We start from the raw sequence: 18,143 nt of genomic DNA on the forward strand, positions 1-18,143 counted from the left end.
AAAGTAAACCTCCATTACAGAGCAGAGTGCGTGTTTCCTCTATGTGCTGAATCAACTCTGCCTCACATAATGGCAGCTGACCTCATTGATGGGCAAATTCCTAAAGACTAAAAGGTGTGGTACACTAAAATATCACCAAAGTTATAACGCTACATACCACACAGATTTCTTCATAGTTTGGGCCTGAAAGTCACAGAGTAACTACTAATATAGTGCAAGTAGTGAATTAGTAAAACAGCTATTGTGGGCTCAAAACTGCACCCATAAAAATGGAAGCCATATTGACAGCTGGCTGAAAGGTCAAACCCATAAGAGTCAGTTCATTTTTTTCCATTTACTGGGAGACTGACATGTCTTACTACTTACAAAAAAAAATAGTATTCTTTCAAACTATTCAAAACAGTTTACTGGAGGGGCATATCCACTAAACAGCCTTAGCTTAGTTTACGGTAAATCTGCCAGCCTTTCATCTCCAGTAACTAGAGTTCTAATCCTGCCTCAAGTCAAAATGAATATTAGTTTGATGCCATTCTACAACTGCCATTAGCGCACATAAAAGCCACCACACAATTCAGTGTGTGTGACAGTTTTTACTTAGGACAGATAGAGGACTGGGAAAAAAAAAAAAAAAACGGTCAAAATATGTGTATAGCTCCCTGCAGGCTCAGGGCTCTGCTATTAGTCACTTTCCAAAACATTCACTTCACTTAAAAAAACCTCTTGTGAAGGGTATACACACAGAAGAGAGGTCCTCAGCCTACAAATACTTAAGCTTGAATAACTTTACATATGCTACTAACTAGATGCACTGACTTAATAGAACTATTGAGATATGTAAAGTTACTCACTCATGTATTTGCACATTTGGTGCCAAAATGTAGAAAAAGCTACCTATGCCACCATTCTGACAGTACCCTTCTAGCCAGCAATAATTGTGTATACATCTCAAATTTTGATGAATAAGGTCCCAATTGATTTCCCTGCTAAGGATTTGAAAGAGTAATCCAAGGAGTAATTAAGACACTGCTGGGAATAGCATTACAGTAAAACATCTGGATGCCTGAAAAAACCAGACAGGAAAAATTAGAAAACTAATTTCAAAAGCTTCTTGGATTCAAATTTTAAACTCACTCTGAAATTGTGAGCGTCACATCTACTTCTTTACATGTATCAATAATTACCCAGAATACTTCCTCTTTACTTTCAAGATGACTCCTATAGTGTGAAACTCTTATCACTTAATTAACTAACACAATTTGTTTCCAATTGACAAAGTAAGACTGGGACCTAGAAAGCAGTTATACAACTGTTGAGCAGAAAATATTTATGTTACCTCTTAAATTCATACCTGAATTAGATTTTTTTAATTGTGCAAGGAAAAGTTAAAATTAGAGCGATCTACAAAAAAATACTAAGAAAACACTTATACAACACATTTATCAATAAAAAAAAATCCCACCAAGGTCCATGTGGTGCAAAAACAACCCTGAAACAGGGAAAGATTAAATTTATCTGTGTTGACAAGTCGCCTAGTTCAAGCTTGATTTAATAAAACCTGAATTCCTTTGTGTAGGAGACACACCACTAAAATGATAAAAGAAAAATGATTAATATGGACAAGTTTCTTTGTGGAATCTACATTACGATTAGTGTTCTATTTTAAGCAAGTGTATTAATAAATCCTCCCCACCTATCCCCCCACATTCCCCTCCACACTATAAATAAAACCCTCAAGATAGATAAATATTTTTGAACACATACACATCTGTGTATGTGTATATACACACACATCTATATCTATATCTAGAGATATAGACTTTCTGAATCTTAGGGAAAATAAACGTTTCAAATTTGACCTAGCCATAGTATTAAATAGTTCATTTTAAGGGATCCCAGTAGCCAAAATCCCGCATCAAGGATTGCAACCTTACATTTTGTCATTGGATATGAAAAGAGATGGCAATACAATGTCTTTCATCCTAGATACATAATACATTTGTCCTTTTCTATGAAAATTTGATGTTAAAGATCCAACTACATTTCCCATATTTCCTGAAGTGTCCATTGACTCAAGCTCTAAGGCGTTACCCTCATATATGGTTCACCAAACAGATGGAAGCTGCACATTAAAACAGAGCTTGAGGAGAGCTTCTCAGACCCAGGGCAAGGCTCAGTCTCTTCCAGTCAACAGATAACCAAGAGAAACTAATTTCTTCTAGACCTCACTGCACAAACAGAACTACTTCTGCACAGAAAGAGCTCTCCCAAAGAGGCTGTCAAAAAGGGTTATGAAAATCTGATCATGCAGTTTTCTGCCTTTTGATGGCATTTCTCTGCAAAAAGAAAAAGATACAGACTGATAAACATGAATAGCCTAATATTTGAACATGCGTCCCTTAACAGCCAAATCTCACATGTAGACATATACAGTAAACTACCATGTAATATGCTTAAAGACCGGTTTGAAAATCCAAATTCAACAGCCCTACAATCTCAACTTGGGAACTGAAAGACGAAGATGTACTTTATTACAAATCTGTTATTTTGCTGGCCTCATATTCTGCCTTCAGTTACATTTGTGCAAAACCAATACAAAACAATGACAGAATACATTAGTAAGAAGAGTTGGTTACTGGAACTTTGTTAATAATCTTATGCATGAACAGAATCTAACTCCCTCCTCCACAGCATTGCAGAGCTATTACAGCAAACCAAAATAAAAGTTGCAAGTTATTTTTGTCACGGAGGGAAGCAGATACAACTCTGAATAAAATACAGGAAACTGAACTGTGGAGAATGGAGACAGACAGCTACAATACCTCTCTTTGCCAAGCAGCAGAATGAATTTAACAAGACTGATCAATTTCACTTATACTATTCAAGTTTTTCTGGACAGAAGTCAACTACCAAGGATCATGTGAATTTCCTGTTACTGCTGGAGGAGTCTCACCAGGAAGCGTACTGCATTTAACCACTGTGGAAGAGAACCCACAAGGAACTGTCTGAGGGGTAGAGTATCAGAAAAATTCCTTGCTCTACTTCCTATCAGAAAAAGTGTTCCAAGGAATGGACAAAATAACTCTTCCTCCCAGTGCCCCCACCACGCACACACGCAGCTTGGGAGGAAAGAGATATCCTACATTTCACAGCAGTCAAAGAGGTGGCTTTGGAGAGGACAGGGAAGTAACAAGACAAAGCTTCTTCACACTTTCAGCAGTTATGGGGGGGTGGGAGGGTGGATGTGACAGAGGCCCGTTGATGGTTCATTACTCTGTCAGCAACTTTTGTCAGGCATGACATACTCATTACAACTAACTCACGGTTGTCATAATCTGTATCTAAAAGGAGTCACACATGGTATCACATGCAAATTGGAAACACTCTGGTCCCCAAAATCATTGCATGGTGTATGTACAGGGTGTATATGATGAGTTGCAACTGTGTGCTAGAACTAGGTTCTTAAAATGCATATGGCTAGCAATGTCTAGGGCCGGCTCCAGGCACCTGCCCAGCAAGCAGGTGCTTGGGGAGGCAAACGGAGAGGGACGGCATGTCCGGCTCTTCGGTGGCAATTCGGTGGCGGGTCCCTCGCTCGAGGGAGCGAGGGACCCACCGCCGAATTGCTGCCGAAGACTGAAGCAGCAGCGGTAGAGATCGAGATAGCAATCGCGGCTTTCTTTTTTTTTTGGGGCTGCTTGGGGCGGCAAAAACCCTGGAGCCGGCCCTGGGAATGTATAAGCCCAATCTGCCCTAGACAAAGGAATATGTATTTGCTTGTCTGAGCAGCCTGGTTGTCAGGCAGAGACAACTAAGGTACATGGAAGGCAGACTAAGCCATCGGGCAAATTCGAATGGAAGATGGTCACTCTTGGCAGGGGATGGAAGTCACAGCTGCAGAAAACCTTCCTGCCTCCTGAAGCAAGGTCATTGAACTTTGGAAGATATAAGCAAGAACAGAAAGCTATTTTGGCATCCATTACAGGGCAGCTACAAGAGGCCAGGGCTCTTTTATACCTGAGAAAAGTGGAACCTTTCAACCAAGGGGGTTGAAAGTCTCTGAAAACTGACTATAGGTGAGAAAAACTTCTTTGCACAAAAGACTCTAGCTTGCTAAATTGAGTTTTAGTCTTAGTAGCATATTTAACTTATTTGTCTGTAGTCATTTCTATCCTTATTCCTTATACTTAGCATCACTTAAACCTATATCCTTTTGCTAATAAACTTGTTATACTTTTATCATAAGCCAAGTGCTCTGACTGAAGTGGAGGGGTCGTCAATGCCAGTTAAATAAATAAGCTGCATATAGTCTCTGTGTTCAGCAAGAGAGCTGAACACTACAGAACAGATAGTTTTGGGGAAATTTAGGACAGAGGAGGTGTTGGGATCACCCTGCAAAAAGTAAGTGGGCAGTGAAAGCCAGGGTGTGACTTACATGCTCATATTCTTGATGTAGGTGTCAGGGCTGTGAGCCACAGCATCATAGCATTTAAGGCACCCAGAGTTGCAGGGAAGGTGGTGACGCAACCCCCTACTGGTCTGGATTCAATCCCAAAGCACCACCAGGTGGAATTTCAAATTTATAAAGACACCTACAGTCAGGCTGACACAAAAGCTAGAGCCCCAAGCAAGATCTAGGGAGACCAGCCTGGTAGAAGTCACAGCATCATCAGGATATTGCTTGAGACCACACTGGCAGAGCCAGCACACAGACCCTGAACTCCTTCCCCACCCACTTCCTACCTCTGTCATCACCCTGTGCCCTCATACCCTATTGGGGATTTTATTCTCAAGACTTCACTATAGTTACAAAGTGTGGTAGGGTAAAAAATAAAATATAAACGACTACACTTTGTTTTCGTCTCTTAAAAAGGAAGAGATCACAGAGTTATTATCAATGCCTGTGCTAAATGTTAAACCTGCTATAGGCAGAAAAAAAAAAAAACATCAAGAAGTGCTGAATGCACATGCAGATTTGGATTAAACAGATCAGTTAGTTGGCACATGAGTGAAATGAACAGCTGTAGTATTAAAAAATTACAAACCATGTTCACACATGGCAGACATCTAAGTCTTGCATCTAAATGCAAGATCACATGCTAGAAATGTGGGGCTGTGCTTCAGTGATCCACTGTCCCAGGCTGAAGGGTAGTTTTGTGATATGGACAAACAGCCATTTGAAACTCAGTTGAAACTAGCAACACTTTTAACCCAAGGCAAACTCCTATTGTATTGAGTTGGTGATGGAAACAAATCTATTGAAGAACTCTCAGTAACACCCAACTATTTCTGTTGTGCTTCTCTTATCAGTCAAAATTCACTGATCGCCATGCTAGCAAACTGTGATACAAGGGAATGGGAGGGGGGATAGAAGGAGCTGGGAAAATGTACAGTAGGTCAAACTTTTGATTTAGAGAAGAGAAATGTGTCTCAATATTAGTTCATATAGAATCTAAACTGTCTTTGCTACTGAGCTGAATAAACCTGTATTTTTTTTAATATAAAAAGCTGGCAAATATTGAAAGACAGCAAAAGACCAGATCAGGAATATAAACAATACTTGTAAGTAATAAGTGCCTTACAATTAATTTATTTCTCAGCCTCTTGTGCACTGGATACTTTGTTTTCCTGAAATGTCACTGTCCACTGGAACCAGAGCAGTGTCCTTATAAAACATATGTTTGACATTTTTGGGGTAGGTCTTTAGGCCTGGGGTACCTGTTAAATATCCATAATTTATTTATTGATGTCAGATATAGCCAAAACAATTAAAAACTCAACATTTGCATAACTTAAATACAGATCCCTCTCCTAATCCAAGTACACTGGGGAAAATGGGGTTCTCTCAAATACCATTGCACTGCAGTGATGACCCTTGTAAGAGAGCATCTATAGTATACAGCTGTGTATACACAAGGTACATATACACAGTGAAAGTATTCAGTTTCACTAAAAGCAGCATGATTCTGAATGTACAGTGCAGAGAACTGTACATCAGTTTGTCATTAATTTGTCCCTCTGCAGGCTCAGGATGATAAGAGCTCTGCTTAAGTTTCTAACTTTGTACCAAAGAAAGAGAAGTCTTGTATATTCAACTGTTTTCCCTCTCTCTCTCTCGCCATCTCTTTACTGTTACCCCCCTCTACACAGTGGGTCCAATATAACAGAAATCTCTAAGCACTGCCACAACAGAAGAGTTAAATAACAATAAAACTAGACATTATGGGATTTTTAGTAGACATGGATAAACTATATTGGAAAAAAAATGGCTTGCACCCATCTAAAACTTTTAAAAAAAAACTAAGATTTGAGATCTTTTAGGACAAGTACTCCTCCTCCAATTCTCAAATACCAAAGTTGCCACCAACATTTGATTTTCAGAACTTAGAAACTCTCCCAATAGTTCTAGCTGCGAGGAGTCTCGCATCTGAAGGGTTAAGAAACTTCCTAGTGTTGGCAGCAGGGAAGCAGCAATGCATTCTGGAGTACCTCTGGGCCAGAAAAGCTCAAAATCTTTCACTTCCAAACTACTGGCCAGCCAGAGACTTACACATGATGGCACACAAGACCAAGCTCACCAGAGGTAAAGGCCTTTGGACTCATGGAGAGAAGATAGGTTGCGTAGGAAAGGAAAAAGGATGCAGATCTCAAAAAGCTGGAATGAGAATGCAAGACTTGAGTAAGACTTGATCAGATGTACGAGGCCTATCTGGGCCTAAGGAGTAGAGAAATATTTATCCCTCCTGACTTGAAGGAGCTGCAGGGACATTCATCTAAAGGAGAAAACTAAAAGTTTCAGTGCCTCTAGGGAAGAAATAGCCACCAACTATATCTTGCTCACCCAAAAAAGTCAGAATATAAAGAACATTATCACTGCCCTCTTAACACAGTGTGTGCCAAAAACTGGAAGTATAGATTGTCAAGACATTTGAGCTCTGATTGCCTATGTAATTATAATGATTGCCAAGTGTTCATGGTGGTGGTTAGAGATGAAGAGGAACTCTGTCCCTAAAGCTTCCAGAACTATACTATATCAGACACACACAAAAAACACATTTGCTGAACAAGAGATAATTATAAACCTGATTATACAAAAGATAAGCAAGCATCAAAATAAAGTTATTTGTATTAGATTATGTGGAAACAAAATAGATTTCCTTGTATCTTGACTGACAACAAAACATGCTGCCCATTAAACCAATTTAGGTATCATCTAAAATACAAGCCAAAACCATTAAATAGTGTATCCAGGAATTTCAATAGAAAGTAACAAAACCAAACATTCTTGTAATACAGCAGTGGGATGGCTGATTTGGGAGACTAATGAATTACTGTAAACAATTTAGCACTAATTTAATTTAACAATGTAGAGCATTTGTGGATTGCAAGGCAATAGACATCCATTTGTTTCTTCATTAAGCCAAAGATAAAATTGTTGATTGCCCCACGATGAATTATTTTATTGAAGAAGATAGCAAACAAATGTTATATTTAGTATAAAAATTCATGGCTAGTCTCTGAACAAACAAATGTAACCAATGAAGGATACATAAAACAATTCAGACCAGCTGTGGTTTAAGGCAGACCAATACACCGTTCTTGCAAAAAAGGGTTTTCATATTTTCAGTTAGTGAAGAATTGTTTATATAGAAAATTGTTATAAACATACCATTTTACTTCAATAGAAATTTCCATTTAATACACATATACATAGTCTGTGTTCCCAAAATAGTATACTTGTTTATGAGCATTAAATACAAACATTAAAACTGTATGCTAAAGAAAAACTATAAGCATTCAGTATTGTAAAAATATCAACAACAACAAGATGATCTATATCTTTATCTGTTACTTGCCTCAAATGTGTTACCAGTGATATCAAATTCTGGTGGGACAAAGGCACCTTCTGGATCATCTATTAAAAAAAAAAAAGCCAGATTAAGAAATTGACAATTATATATGCATATAGCACGTCTTGACAGTTTGATGTCACAAAATGAAATCTACATAATTGACAAGCCTGTTGGTTCTCACACCTCCAAGCTACAAAGACAACTCTGTAGAGAGCTGATGGTTCCAGTGCTGTAAGGGAACTATTAACTCTTACCAAAGGACCCTTTAATGATTATATATGGAAATATGCCTTTCTGTACCTTATTTCTAACCATCCTGAAGAAGCAAACTATCACTCTCTCCACTAAGGAACAAAAAGATTAAATTCAGAGAAAGAGACAACCTCCATTTCAGACACCAAGCTACCAACCTAATATTTTTAATCCCCTTCCTTCTGGGAACCTGAAAGTTTTCAGGCCGGGGCTACAGCTGGGGCAGGAGGCTGAGGCCAGGTCTGTAACTGGAGCCAGGAACAGAGCCGGAGGAGAAAGTCAGGGTTGTGGCTGGGGCTGGGAGCTGGGAACGGGGCTGCAGCTAGGGCTGTGACCAGGAGTGGAGCCGGGAGCTGGGGCAAGAGCCAGAAACCGAGGCCAGAAGCTGGGGTTGGACGCAGGGCCGGAGCAGAGCTGGGGTGGAGCTGGGTGGTGCTCCCTTCCCACCCCCAATGGGGGCTGACGTGGGCCCCACTGCATCGCCCCAACGATTCCTCCATGCCCCACTAGCGGGGGGGGGGAGGGGCGCCCCACAGCTTGGGGACCACTGCCTTATAGTGAAAGACTCAAAGAGCTCAATCTATTTATCTTAAAGAGAAACATAAGAGATAACTTGACTACACTGTAAGTACCTGCATGGGAAACAAATATTTAATAATACACCTTCCGTCTAGCAGAGAAAGGTAACCACAAACCTATGGCTGGAAGCTGAAGATAGACAAATTCAAACTGACAATAAGGTGCACATTTTTGACAGCGAGGATACAACCATTAGAACAATTTGCCAAGGGTTGTGGTGGGGTTTCTCCCACACCAACAATTTTTAAATCAAGATTGGATATTTTTTCTAAAAGATGTGCTCTAGGAATTATTTTGAGGAAGTTCTATGGCTCATGTTATACAGGAGACCAGACTACATGATCACAATGGTCCCTTCTGGCCTTGGAATCTCTGAAGCAAAACTCCAAGCCAGTAACCAAAGGAGGGAGATTTCCCAAGGCCAGCTAATAAAAGCCTGCCTTCTGTCTGTTACTTTTTAGAAGTTACAGAATGAGCACATTTACATAAATCTCTACAGCCACCACCTGTAACTACCATCTTCTGAGATGAGGAAGAACCAAATCTCCATGTCCAAGGTATGCAACCTAGTTGATTGCTGACCTACTCACACCACAAATATGATTGATGCCCTTGTGGGCCTCTCCAACCAGCAGGCCGACATAGCTGCTCACTTCACTTTCCAGCCAAATCTTAACGGAAAGACCAGGAAAGAAACTCTTCATTAGAGGAGTTGGGCCGGACCAAAGCTTGTAAGTGGACTATTTCAGCAGCGATGCTGCATGATGCTGTATTAATGCCTATTTGGCAACTCAGTCATTGGGGGTATAACTATGGTAGTATTGCCCCATTTGCCTGAGGGATTTGGCTCCAAAGGCTGGGTTATTTCCCTTAGAAGGGGAGAATTGTTAATTTTTAGACTTACAAAATGCTCTTAGAGTTGATCACATATATAACAAATTTAACACCCCAGACCCAATGTCAAATGAAGGCTTCAAATCAGACAGATGTTAAAAGCTATAAATCCGCATCCCAAAGATCTTTCTCCAACCCATCCTTTCAGGCAAATGTCTGGGTGAACAGGAGTCCAATATGTCAAGCTGAAGTTCTATCAGAGCAGTGTGAGGCAGGGGAAAACAAAATTCCAGAGCCTAAGAATTTTAAGAGCTCTTTCTGCATCCAGTTGTTTAGATCTAGGTGATAACTTGAACACCTCAGCTGATTTAAGCTGCTGGGGAACAAAGCAACCGTCACCTTTAATTGCACCAGAAAATTAATATGTATCTAGTAGCTGTACTGTATTCATCAGTGCAGATCATGAAGTGCTGATGTCATTCACGTCCTGTAAGAAACACTGTGAAACAAGGAGTCTACATGAGCTGAAGTTTTTGGACGGCCTTCTAGTGCATCTCCAAGTAGACTACTCTCATATGAAAGAGACAAAGGCATAGTATAACAAAAACAACAAGGAGTCTGGTGGCACTGTAAAGAACAGAAGATTTATTTGGGCATAAGCTTTCATGGGTAAAAAAACCCACTTCTTCAGATGCACGGAGTGAAAATTACAGATGCAGGCATAAATATACTGACACATGAAGAGAAGGGAGTTACCTTACAAGTGGAGGACCAGTGTTGACAGGGCCAATTCAATCAGGGTGGATGTGGTCCACTCCCAATAACTGATGAGGAGGTGTCAAAACCAAGAGAGGGAAAATTGCTTTTGTAGTGAGCAACAGACACACAAAACTCCTCTATTACAGAAGCAGATACTAAATTCTTCCTCTTAGATCTTGGGTAGAGGGCTGAAGCATTGGCTCTTGTGCTCTAAAGCTGTTAAGTGGTCTGGTTCGCATATATTTATTCATCATCACCAGCTGGCTCTGGCTGCACAGGGTGATATTGCCTTTGGTCACAGAATCCTTTTAACTAGTTTACAAAATATGGTAGCTTTCTGCAGGAACCAGCTTCCATTCTTTCTATTACTCTCTTCCTTTCTCCTCCTCCCCCACCAGTCTTGGAGCATTTGAGGGTCAAAGAAGAGTATTATTTTAGATTTGGTAATCCTATAGTTTATACTTTTTCAAATCATGAAACTCTCCAAGGGACAGTGGGCAATTTGCAGCTACTGGCACATGGTGCAATGCAATTTTTGTATTCTTGCTTCCTGTTGCATGGAGTCCACAGTATCATTTCTTTAGAAGGAAAAGAAAGGCAAAATGTAACAACCTGAATTGCTTACAAGTCATTTCCTCTTATTTAAAAGAGAGACAGTCACCTCTTCTAGCAGAGTAAATATGACTGCAACAAAGTTCCAGAAATGACAAGATAGTAAAAAAAAAAGTGTTGTTTGATTTTGACTGAATTGTAATAGCACAAAAAAATAGGGACAAAGTGGGAGAAGCACAGAGAACAGTGTGTGTGTGTGTGTGGGGGGGATCATTAAAAATATGCATCTGCATACCAACTTCTTCCATTATGAAGTTTCTCTTAAGAGTTTTCCTAGACACAGGCAATGTTTCTTTAACTCTAATTGAATTTTGAAACATCCTAATCAAGACTTTCCAATAATTTGAATTATGTCCATGCACATAATTTGCTTCACTAAAAACCCATACACTGAGTATTTGCATATGGCCAAAGTTAACTGATGGCTGACAACCAGGAACTGAGCTTAGATTTACCACCTCTTGTGAGCACTTCCTTTCTTTCCCCAAGATCTTAATTTTTGGCAGTACAAAGAACTTTTATCCACTAGACATATTCTTCTTTGGTGAGGCTCCTGTATGTTTCTTTAAGAAAGATCAGGTCAAATTCAATCCAAGATTTAGATTTTGTAAGAATGAACTTTTACAAACCTGAAGAGAAGTGTTTTTTTATTGAAGTTATAATACAAACAATAATTTTAACACAAAACCAGTTTCCCCTGCAGTGTTAAATGAAATATGGCAGCACAGGATTAGTACATGGGTATATGAAAAAGTATTAGACTTAAAAACAAACACGAATCTGCCAAATCTATTTTGAAGTTGTTCAAGCTGAGAAATACAAACAAATAATGAATACATTTTAAAATATACCTTCAGCTTTATGTCATGTTTTATGACCTCTCAAGTTAGGACATTTGATTTAAAACTATGATTTTTAACCTGATATAGTTTAATTTCAACAGTTGGACCAAAATAATGGCTAACACGCACATGTGCACACACACCACACACACACACGGCTCATTTAATGCAATCTGGAAGCAAAGTGACAGATGTAGTTATTCTGACTTTGTTTTAAAAATAAATTAAGTTTAAAAGACATAATAAAAAGCCTAAAGAGAATAGGTATGGCACGGAACTGATCTCTGAGGCTTCTACAGCTTGGCACTAGGTTCTTTCCTCCTCATTCTCTAGTGCAATTTTCTTAGCTGTCATTTCTTGCAATGTAAGAGATTAAGGCTCTTGAGATTTTTGCTGATTTCATCTTATCCAATAATAGACTTTCCTTCACAATGAAATCAGAAGTCCTTTTGTGAATGTCAGCATCCCCATGTCTCCAATGATACATAAAGATCTTACATTCCGCTACATGCAGACACCACTCAATCCTCCATTCTGGGAAAGCTTTATCAGGTCACATCTATTCTACTGCTAGATCTACAGCCAAATAGCCATTTTCTTTAGCCATAATTGTAATTTCATGGACATATTTAAGTGGTGAGAGAAGCAGCACCATGATTATGCTTTGCCCATACTTTCAGACATGTCTGAACAAGTCCATAATTGATTATGTTTAAAATATAAGTGGAATAGATTCATGTGGAAAAAAAAAATCTGTGAAAACAAGTGGATCCAAGATCTAACTAAATTCAGTATGAAACCTTTATTCTGTATTAGTATAGATAGTGAATGTACAGTGCTCCTGAATCTAATCTAGTTTCATATGGACCGCCATTCATCCATTTATCAAGAAATTCTGCTTTGCAGTCTAATTAAATCTACTAAAAGTTTGAAGAGTATAATGTTTTATTACATGCTCTCAGCATGACTTTGCATACTTTTTAACAAATTGCCTAGAAGCATAAATACTTACCACTGAGCTGTTCCATGAAGCACACATTGCCATTGGTGTTAAAAGCCAAAGTGTCAGGAGTAATGCAAAGTGTCTGGAAGATTGCTGAATGGGAGATGCTCTTCATAGAATGGCTACACTCCAGGCAAATTGCCCAGATATCTTGCTCGGTAAGATAGCTATCCCGCAGTGACAGAATATCAGCAAGGGACACATTCTCCTGCCAAGACATGAATTCAGAAATTACTCTGCATTTGATGACATTACTTGTAGCCAATTGTGTCAAATGTCATCTACAATACACAACCTGATGTGATTCCAGCAAGTTCTCAGACTTCCTAGGACAAAGAATTTAACTTCCCACTCCTACTCCCCAAGTATTTAATGTAAAGAACTTTCAGCACAAAGAGTGCTTTAGGGGAAACAGTCAACCTGTGCAAAGATCTCACGTTAACATCAGAAAACAGGTATTTTTGTGATATTTTTAAATGGAGACACTCCTGCACCACACTAAAATGAAAGGATAGTCTTGAGGTAAAGACACAGGGACTGGCGTCACAGGAGATTTGGATTAATTTTCCGACTCTGCCACAAGTTTCCTGTGTGACCTTGGGGAAGTCACTGTAAGCTCTTTTAGCCTCAGTTTCCCCCACCTGTCTCCTGAAAGGGGACGTTGCAAGGTTTAATTAGTGTTTATAACTGCTTTGTGAGCCTCAGGTAGCGCAACACACGTTATGGCCTCTTTTTTTGGTGTGTGTGTGGGGGGGGGGGGGGTGCCATAAGTCAAAATTTTAGATAAACAGCTTCCAGGTGCCTGATGGTTGCCTCAGGTTTTTGTTTATCCAGTGCTCCCCGATGGTCAAGGTAACATATGACTTCTAGCTTAAGGCTGTCTTCACAGCTGTGCTATTTATTAGGCTGTGTGTGGGAGTTCCAAGAAATGTGGCGAAAGCTCTGTTGGAGACATTTAGAAGTTAGTATTCCTTTTTCAGTCTAATTTAGACTAGAGAATAACTTTACATTGGAAGGACGATACACTGGAAGATCTGACAGGCTCTTTCAATTTCTAACTTCTATGACTGTATGCTTTAGGAAGCTGCTTGGATAAAAAGATTACGATTAGAAGTGCGATGCCTAGTAGCTGTATTATCACACAACAATTACTGTTGCCAACCCTCCAGGATTGTCCTGGAATCTCCAGGAATTAAAGATTAATCTTTAATTAAAGACTGTGTCATGTGATGAAACCTCCAGGAATATGTCCAATCAAAACTGACAATCCTACACAACATAAGGACCCCAAGATGAGGGCAGTAAACACAAGAAACGTATTTCCCAAGCAACTCTAAAAAAATGGAAACAATTTGGGCAAAATTTCAAGCTGGATACATACTAATTACAATTAGGTAAAGAAAAGACCATAACAGCAATTTTCTCAAAGCTCTAATAAGTAGTTGACATTTCTCAGACCTCCAAAATTCCAGATATTTAGAACTGAGTTTAGCTATAAAAAGTAAGCAAAGCGTTTCGGATTACAGAATATAGGTTTTACAAATATCTAACCATTGATTTTTGTTTGTTTTTCTTTTGGGATGGAGTAAAAGCAAATTTGTTAACATAGTCGTTAATATTTGTTACTTAGCATTGCATTCAGCATCACTTAATGGGAAAAGTTTCCCAACATTAGAAGCACCACCATTTCAGTCTTCTGATTCTCCTTTCTCTTCTTCCCAGTCTGTCTCTTCCACTTCCTCCTTCAGCATCTCCCTCTCTGTAACAACTCCCAATTCCATGCTATTGGGCTCCTCTTCCACCCCAATGCTCCCATCTCTTAGAAGGATCAGGAATCAAATAAAAAGCGACAGAGTCCTGTGGCACCTTATAGACTAACAGACGTATTGGAGCATAAGCTTTCGTGGGTGAATACCCACTTCATCAGATGTCTGTTAGTCAATAAGGTGCCACAGGACTGTCGCTTTTTACAGATCTAGACTAACACGGCTACCCCTCTGATCCTATTGGGATCCAGGAAGTGGGCGGGCATACCCCTCTGATACTAGGAATCAAATAGTTAATGCTAAATCTTGAAGAGATTTTCTAAAAAAGTTTAAGGGATTTAGGAGCACATGTCCCCATTGATTTTAGTGGGATTTGTGTTCTTAGATCTCTTAGGCATTTTTGAAAAATCTTTCCTTCAAGTTCAAGGCTCATCAGGCTTTCAAGTTAACATCTCAATGAAATGAAAGGTCAAGGAGAGCTCAGACTCTTAGAGCCATTTCTTATGGTCATCTGTAGACTCATTGCTTGTGTTATCACATAGATCCTATTTGGAAGATCTTTATCATAAGGTTAGAAACCCTTTGAGGGAGATAAATGAAAGCTTAGATTCTGCAGACTCTGCACATGCTTTGTTTGCCACCAGTAAACTATACCAGAAAACACACTTAAATGCAAAAGACAGCATTTTAAATATAAAGAGGCATCTGACAGAGTGAGTAGAGAAGAATAAATAAAATATTCCTAGACAAACCGGACAGCAAAAACGCCATTTCTCAAAACAAGAATATAGAGTATCTAGTCAAATGGGAACTTTTAGGAGCTTGCCAGGAATGGCAGTCAAGCTCTATTTAATAAATACCTAGCTCTTCTATAGCGCTTTAAGAGATTACAAGTATCAGAGCGGTAGCCGTGTTAGCCTGAATCTGTAAAAAGCAACAGAGGGTCCTGCGGCACCTTTAAGACTAACAGAAGTACTGGGAGCATAAGCTTTCGTGGGTAAGAACCTCACTTGCATCTAAAGAAGTGAGGTTCTTACCCATGAAAGCTTATGCTCCCAATACTTCTGTTAGTCTTAAAGGTGCCACAGGACCCTCTGCTGCTTTTTAAGAGATTACGAGGTTGTTTTCCCCTCCACCACCCATACTTTTAGATCTCCAACTTTTAATCACTCTTCTTGAATATTCCTAAGAATGCTATAATTGTGTCAGTAAGCACCCTTAATATCCTGAGAGCAGTCTGGGAGATCTTCCAAAGGGTAGTCATGGAAAACTTATTGAATCATGATTCATACACCAGCATCAGACAATAATCTTGTTCAATCTGAGGAATAAAAAGGTATTCCCAATTGGTTTCCAAATTGCTAAAGGATTTTGATTCACGCTCAACTCTCTTGAGAGCAAAAATGATTGTGCCACATCTGCTCCACCCTGTGATAGGCTCAAGGAAACAGAGGTCACCGGATAATGTCCACAAAAGGATTACCTGATCCTACTTGAGTTTGTGAAAAGAACCGTAGCCAGTCCCTCCTCCAAATTATTTACATTGCTAAGAGCTTTCTTTATGACTACTCCCTCTTCACTTACCACTTAATGGATTCTACCCTTGAAACTAGCAGAGATGTAAGAAGCAAGAGAAAGTGCTATTTAACAACTGAACCCAATATGTGAAATGTATCCATCACTAAACTACTAGTTAACATATTTCTGGTCCATGTTATCTAAATGCTAACTAACCAGGCAAGCAACATTCTCCAAATCATTCCTTGAGTTATGAAGGAAGAGATCAATAATGCAAGAGTAGAACTATGTATGACAAAACAACTTAGAACTAGAGTCAGCTCCATCTTTACATGTTTGTTTAGCACAACTAATGACTAATTTAAACAAATAGCAGTATAAACAGACTTAGCAGCCTTTCCTGCTGCCTGTTAAAGGCCTTTTACGGGGTAGCAACGAAGCTTTTACAGAAGAAAAAAATATTTGCTTATTACTGAAGGGGATTTTGTCTGATTAAGAGTCATTGTTATTAAATGCTACAACGAAGTCATAGTCCAACATTTGTGACATTAGTCTGCAGACATGACAATAATTATGATACAACAGTTAAATCATAATGATGAATATGGGGTATCAAGAAATAAGGTGTGAGGGAGTAAATCCATTAGGAACACAGGGTTCTAGGATTATTAGGAAGAGGGGAGCAAGAGAATCTTATTGACATGAAAAATGCATCTTTATATGGCATTGTATGCCCCTAAATATATTTCTCCAGTTCTTATGTTTGTAATAAGACTTTTGATAGCTGCTAATCTTAAATCCTTGCCCAGAGATGTTTGCATGTTACAGTTTTGCAGGAAGAAGATAGTTCAGAACATTTCCTTTATAACTTACTGCTCTGAAGAGTAAAAGCAATTTTCCCTCACAGCTTTTAAATGGTAGGAGAATCCGGCTCTTTCCCTACAACTGAACTAAGATGATCAGGTCCCTGTGAAAGTTGATTTATACCCCTTGGACTGGCCAGTCCGCGTTCACCACAGGGTTAGTTCCCCGTTAAGTCAACACTTTCCGCTCTCCCGTAGTTTGCGCAGCGCACCGCTGTAAACAAACCGAAGGCAGGGAAGGGCAGGCCGGGAAGCACAGGCCAGCAGCACAGCGACCAGAGAACTAGCAGCTGAGTTGCTGACACAAAACAAGTTCATCCAGAGAAGCTACTCCAGCAACTGCAGCGCCGGGGCCACTCTTTGCAGCTGGGAAGGGTCGGTCTCGCCCACAGGTGCGCGCACTAGCCAGAGCTCTTCAGGGCTGAGCGGGTGCTCTTGCCAAGGAGAGGTGGGGGAGGCTGCACTTTGGCACACTCACCTCATCCTCCAGCAGTGTCGGCAGCGGCTCGAAGTCATAGCAACCCACCACCTCCTCCTCCTCGGGAAACCCAGCCACCGCGGCTTCCATAGCCTCCATGCCGCCTGGGGAGGAAGTGGCAGGCGAAGTCTTCACCCCAGCAGCCTGGCTGCGTGCTCCAAGCCCAGCCCTCTGCGGCTCATTCCCAACGCCAGCTCGTGCCTCCGGAGCGGCCCCTGGCTGTAGCCCTGCCCTTGCCCCCCAGCGCCTCGAGCCCTCCTACCCCACCCCGCTCGCTGCCCGCGCCCACACCCCGGAGTGCCGCGCGCTGCAATCCCTGCCTGGGGCGCGCCCTGCCCCCGCCCCTTCGCTAAGGAAGCGATCGCATAGTAACGGGCACGGCCGCCGCGCCTTGCCTGAGCGACGCAGGCCTGACTGCAGCTCCCCCAGCAACAGCCTCCGCCTGACCGCCTCCTTCCCCGGCCGCACAGCCCAGCTCCACCACTGCAGGGGCCTCGGCCCGCTTGCTCCGGCCTGGGTTACTGAGCCCTAGCGCGCTCCCGGCACAGCCAGGTGCCTGCCCTGGAATCCCGCCCCACACCCCGCTAATCCGCTTTAACCCCTCGTTCCCGGCCTCCGCCTCCGAACTAACGCGGAGCAAACTTCAGGCAGCAATTTGCTGCCCGCGCCAGCCAGCCGCGCCGCTGCCGCAGTGCTCCCTCTGCCCCCGCCGGAGAGCGGCGTGGCTCGGGGCGGTTGTCCGCGCAGCGCTCGGGCTGATTGATGCACGAGGGTTGGTTTGTGTCTG

General features: G+C 40.9%; 1 protein-coding gene across 5 annotated transcripts in view; it reads right to left on the reverse strand.

Annotated features, from left to right (window-relative positions):
• KNDC1 (kinase non-catalytic C-lobe domain containing 1) overlaps positions 1-18,084 on the reverse strand; it is a 123,559-nt gene extending 105,475 nt beyond the window's left edge. For 2 of the 5 annotated variants that reach the window (XM_034777261.1, XM_034777260.1), the window contains exons 1-4: positions 17,988-18,082; positions 17,357-17,460; positions 12,741-12,939; positions 7,854-7,912 (exon numbers count right to left, since the gene is read on the reverse strand). In XM_034777261.1, the coding sequence (XP_034633152.1) occupies positions 7,854-7,912; positions 12,741-12,939; positions 17,357-17,455 (357 nt within the window). In that variant the 5' untranslated portion in view covers positions 17,456-17,460; positions 17,988-18,082. Of the gene's footprint in view, positions 1-7,853; positions 7,913-12,740; positions 12,940-16,888; positions 17,303-17,356; positions 17,461-17,987 lie in introns of those variants that run through there. The other 3 variants (XM_034777262.1, XM_034777263.1, XM_034777264.1) reach the window with 3 other exon arrangements.
• Positions 18,085-18,143: the final 59 nt, after the last annotated feature.

The sequence above is a fragment of the Trachemys scripta genome, chromosome 7 (genome assembly GCF_013100865.1).
Source record: "Trachemys scripta elegans isolate TJP31775 chromosome 7, CAS_Tse_1.0, whole genome shotgun sequence".
Classification (NCBI taxonomy): domain Eukaryota; kingdom Metazoa; phylum Chordata; order Testudines; family Emydidae; genus Trachemys; species Trachemys scripta.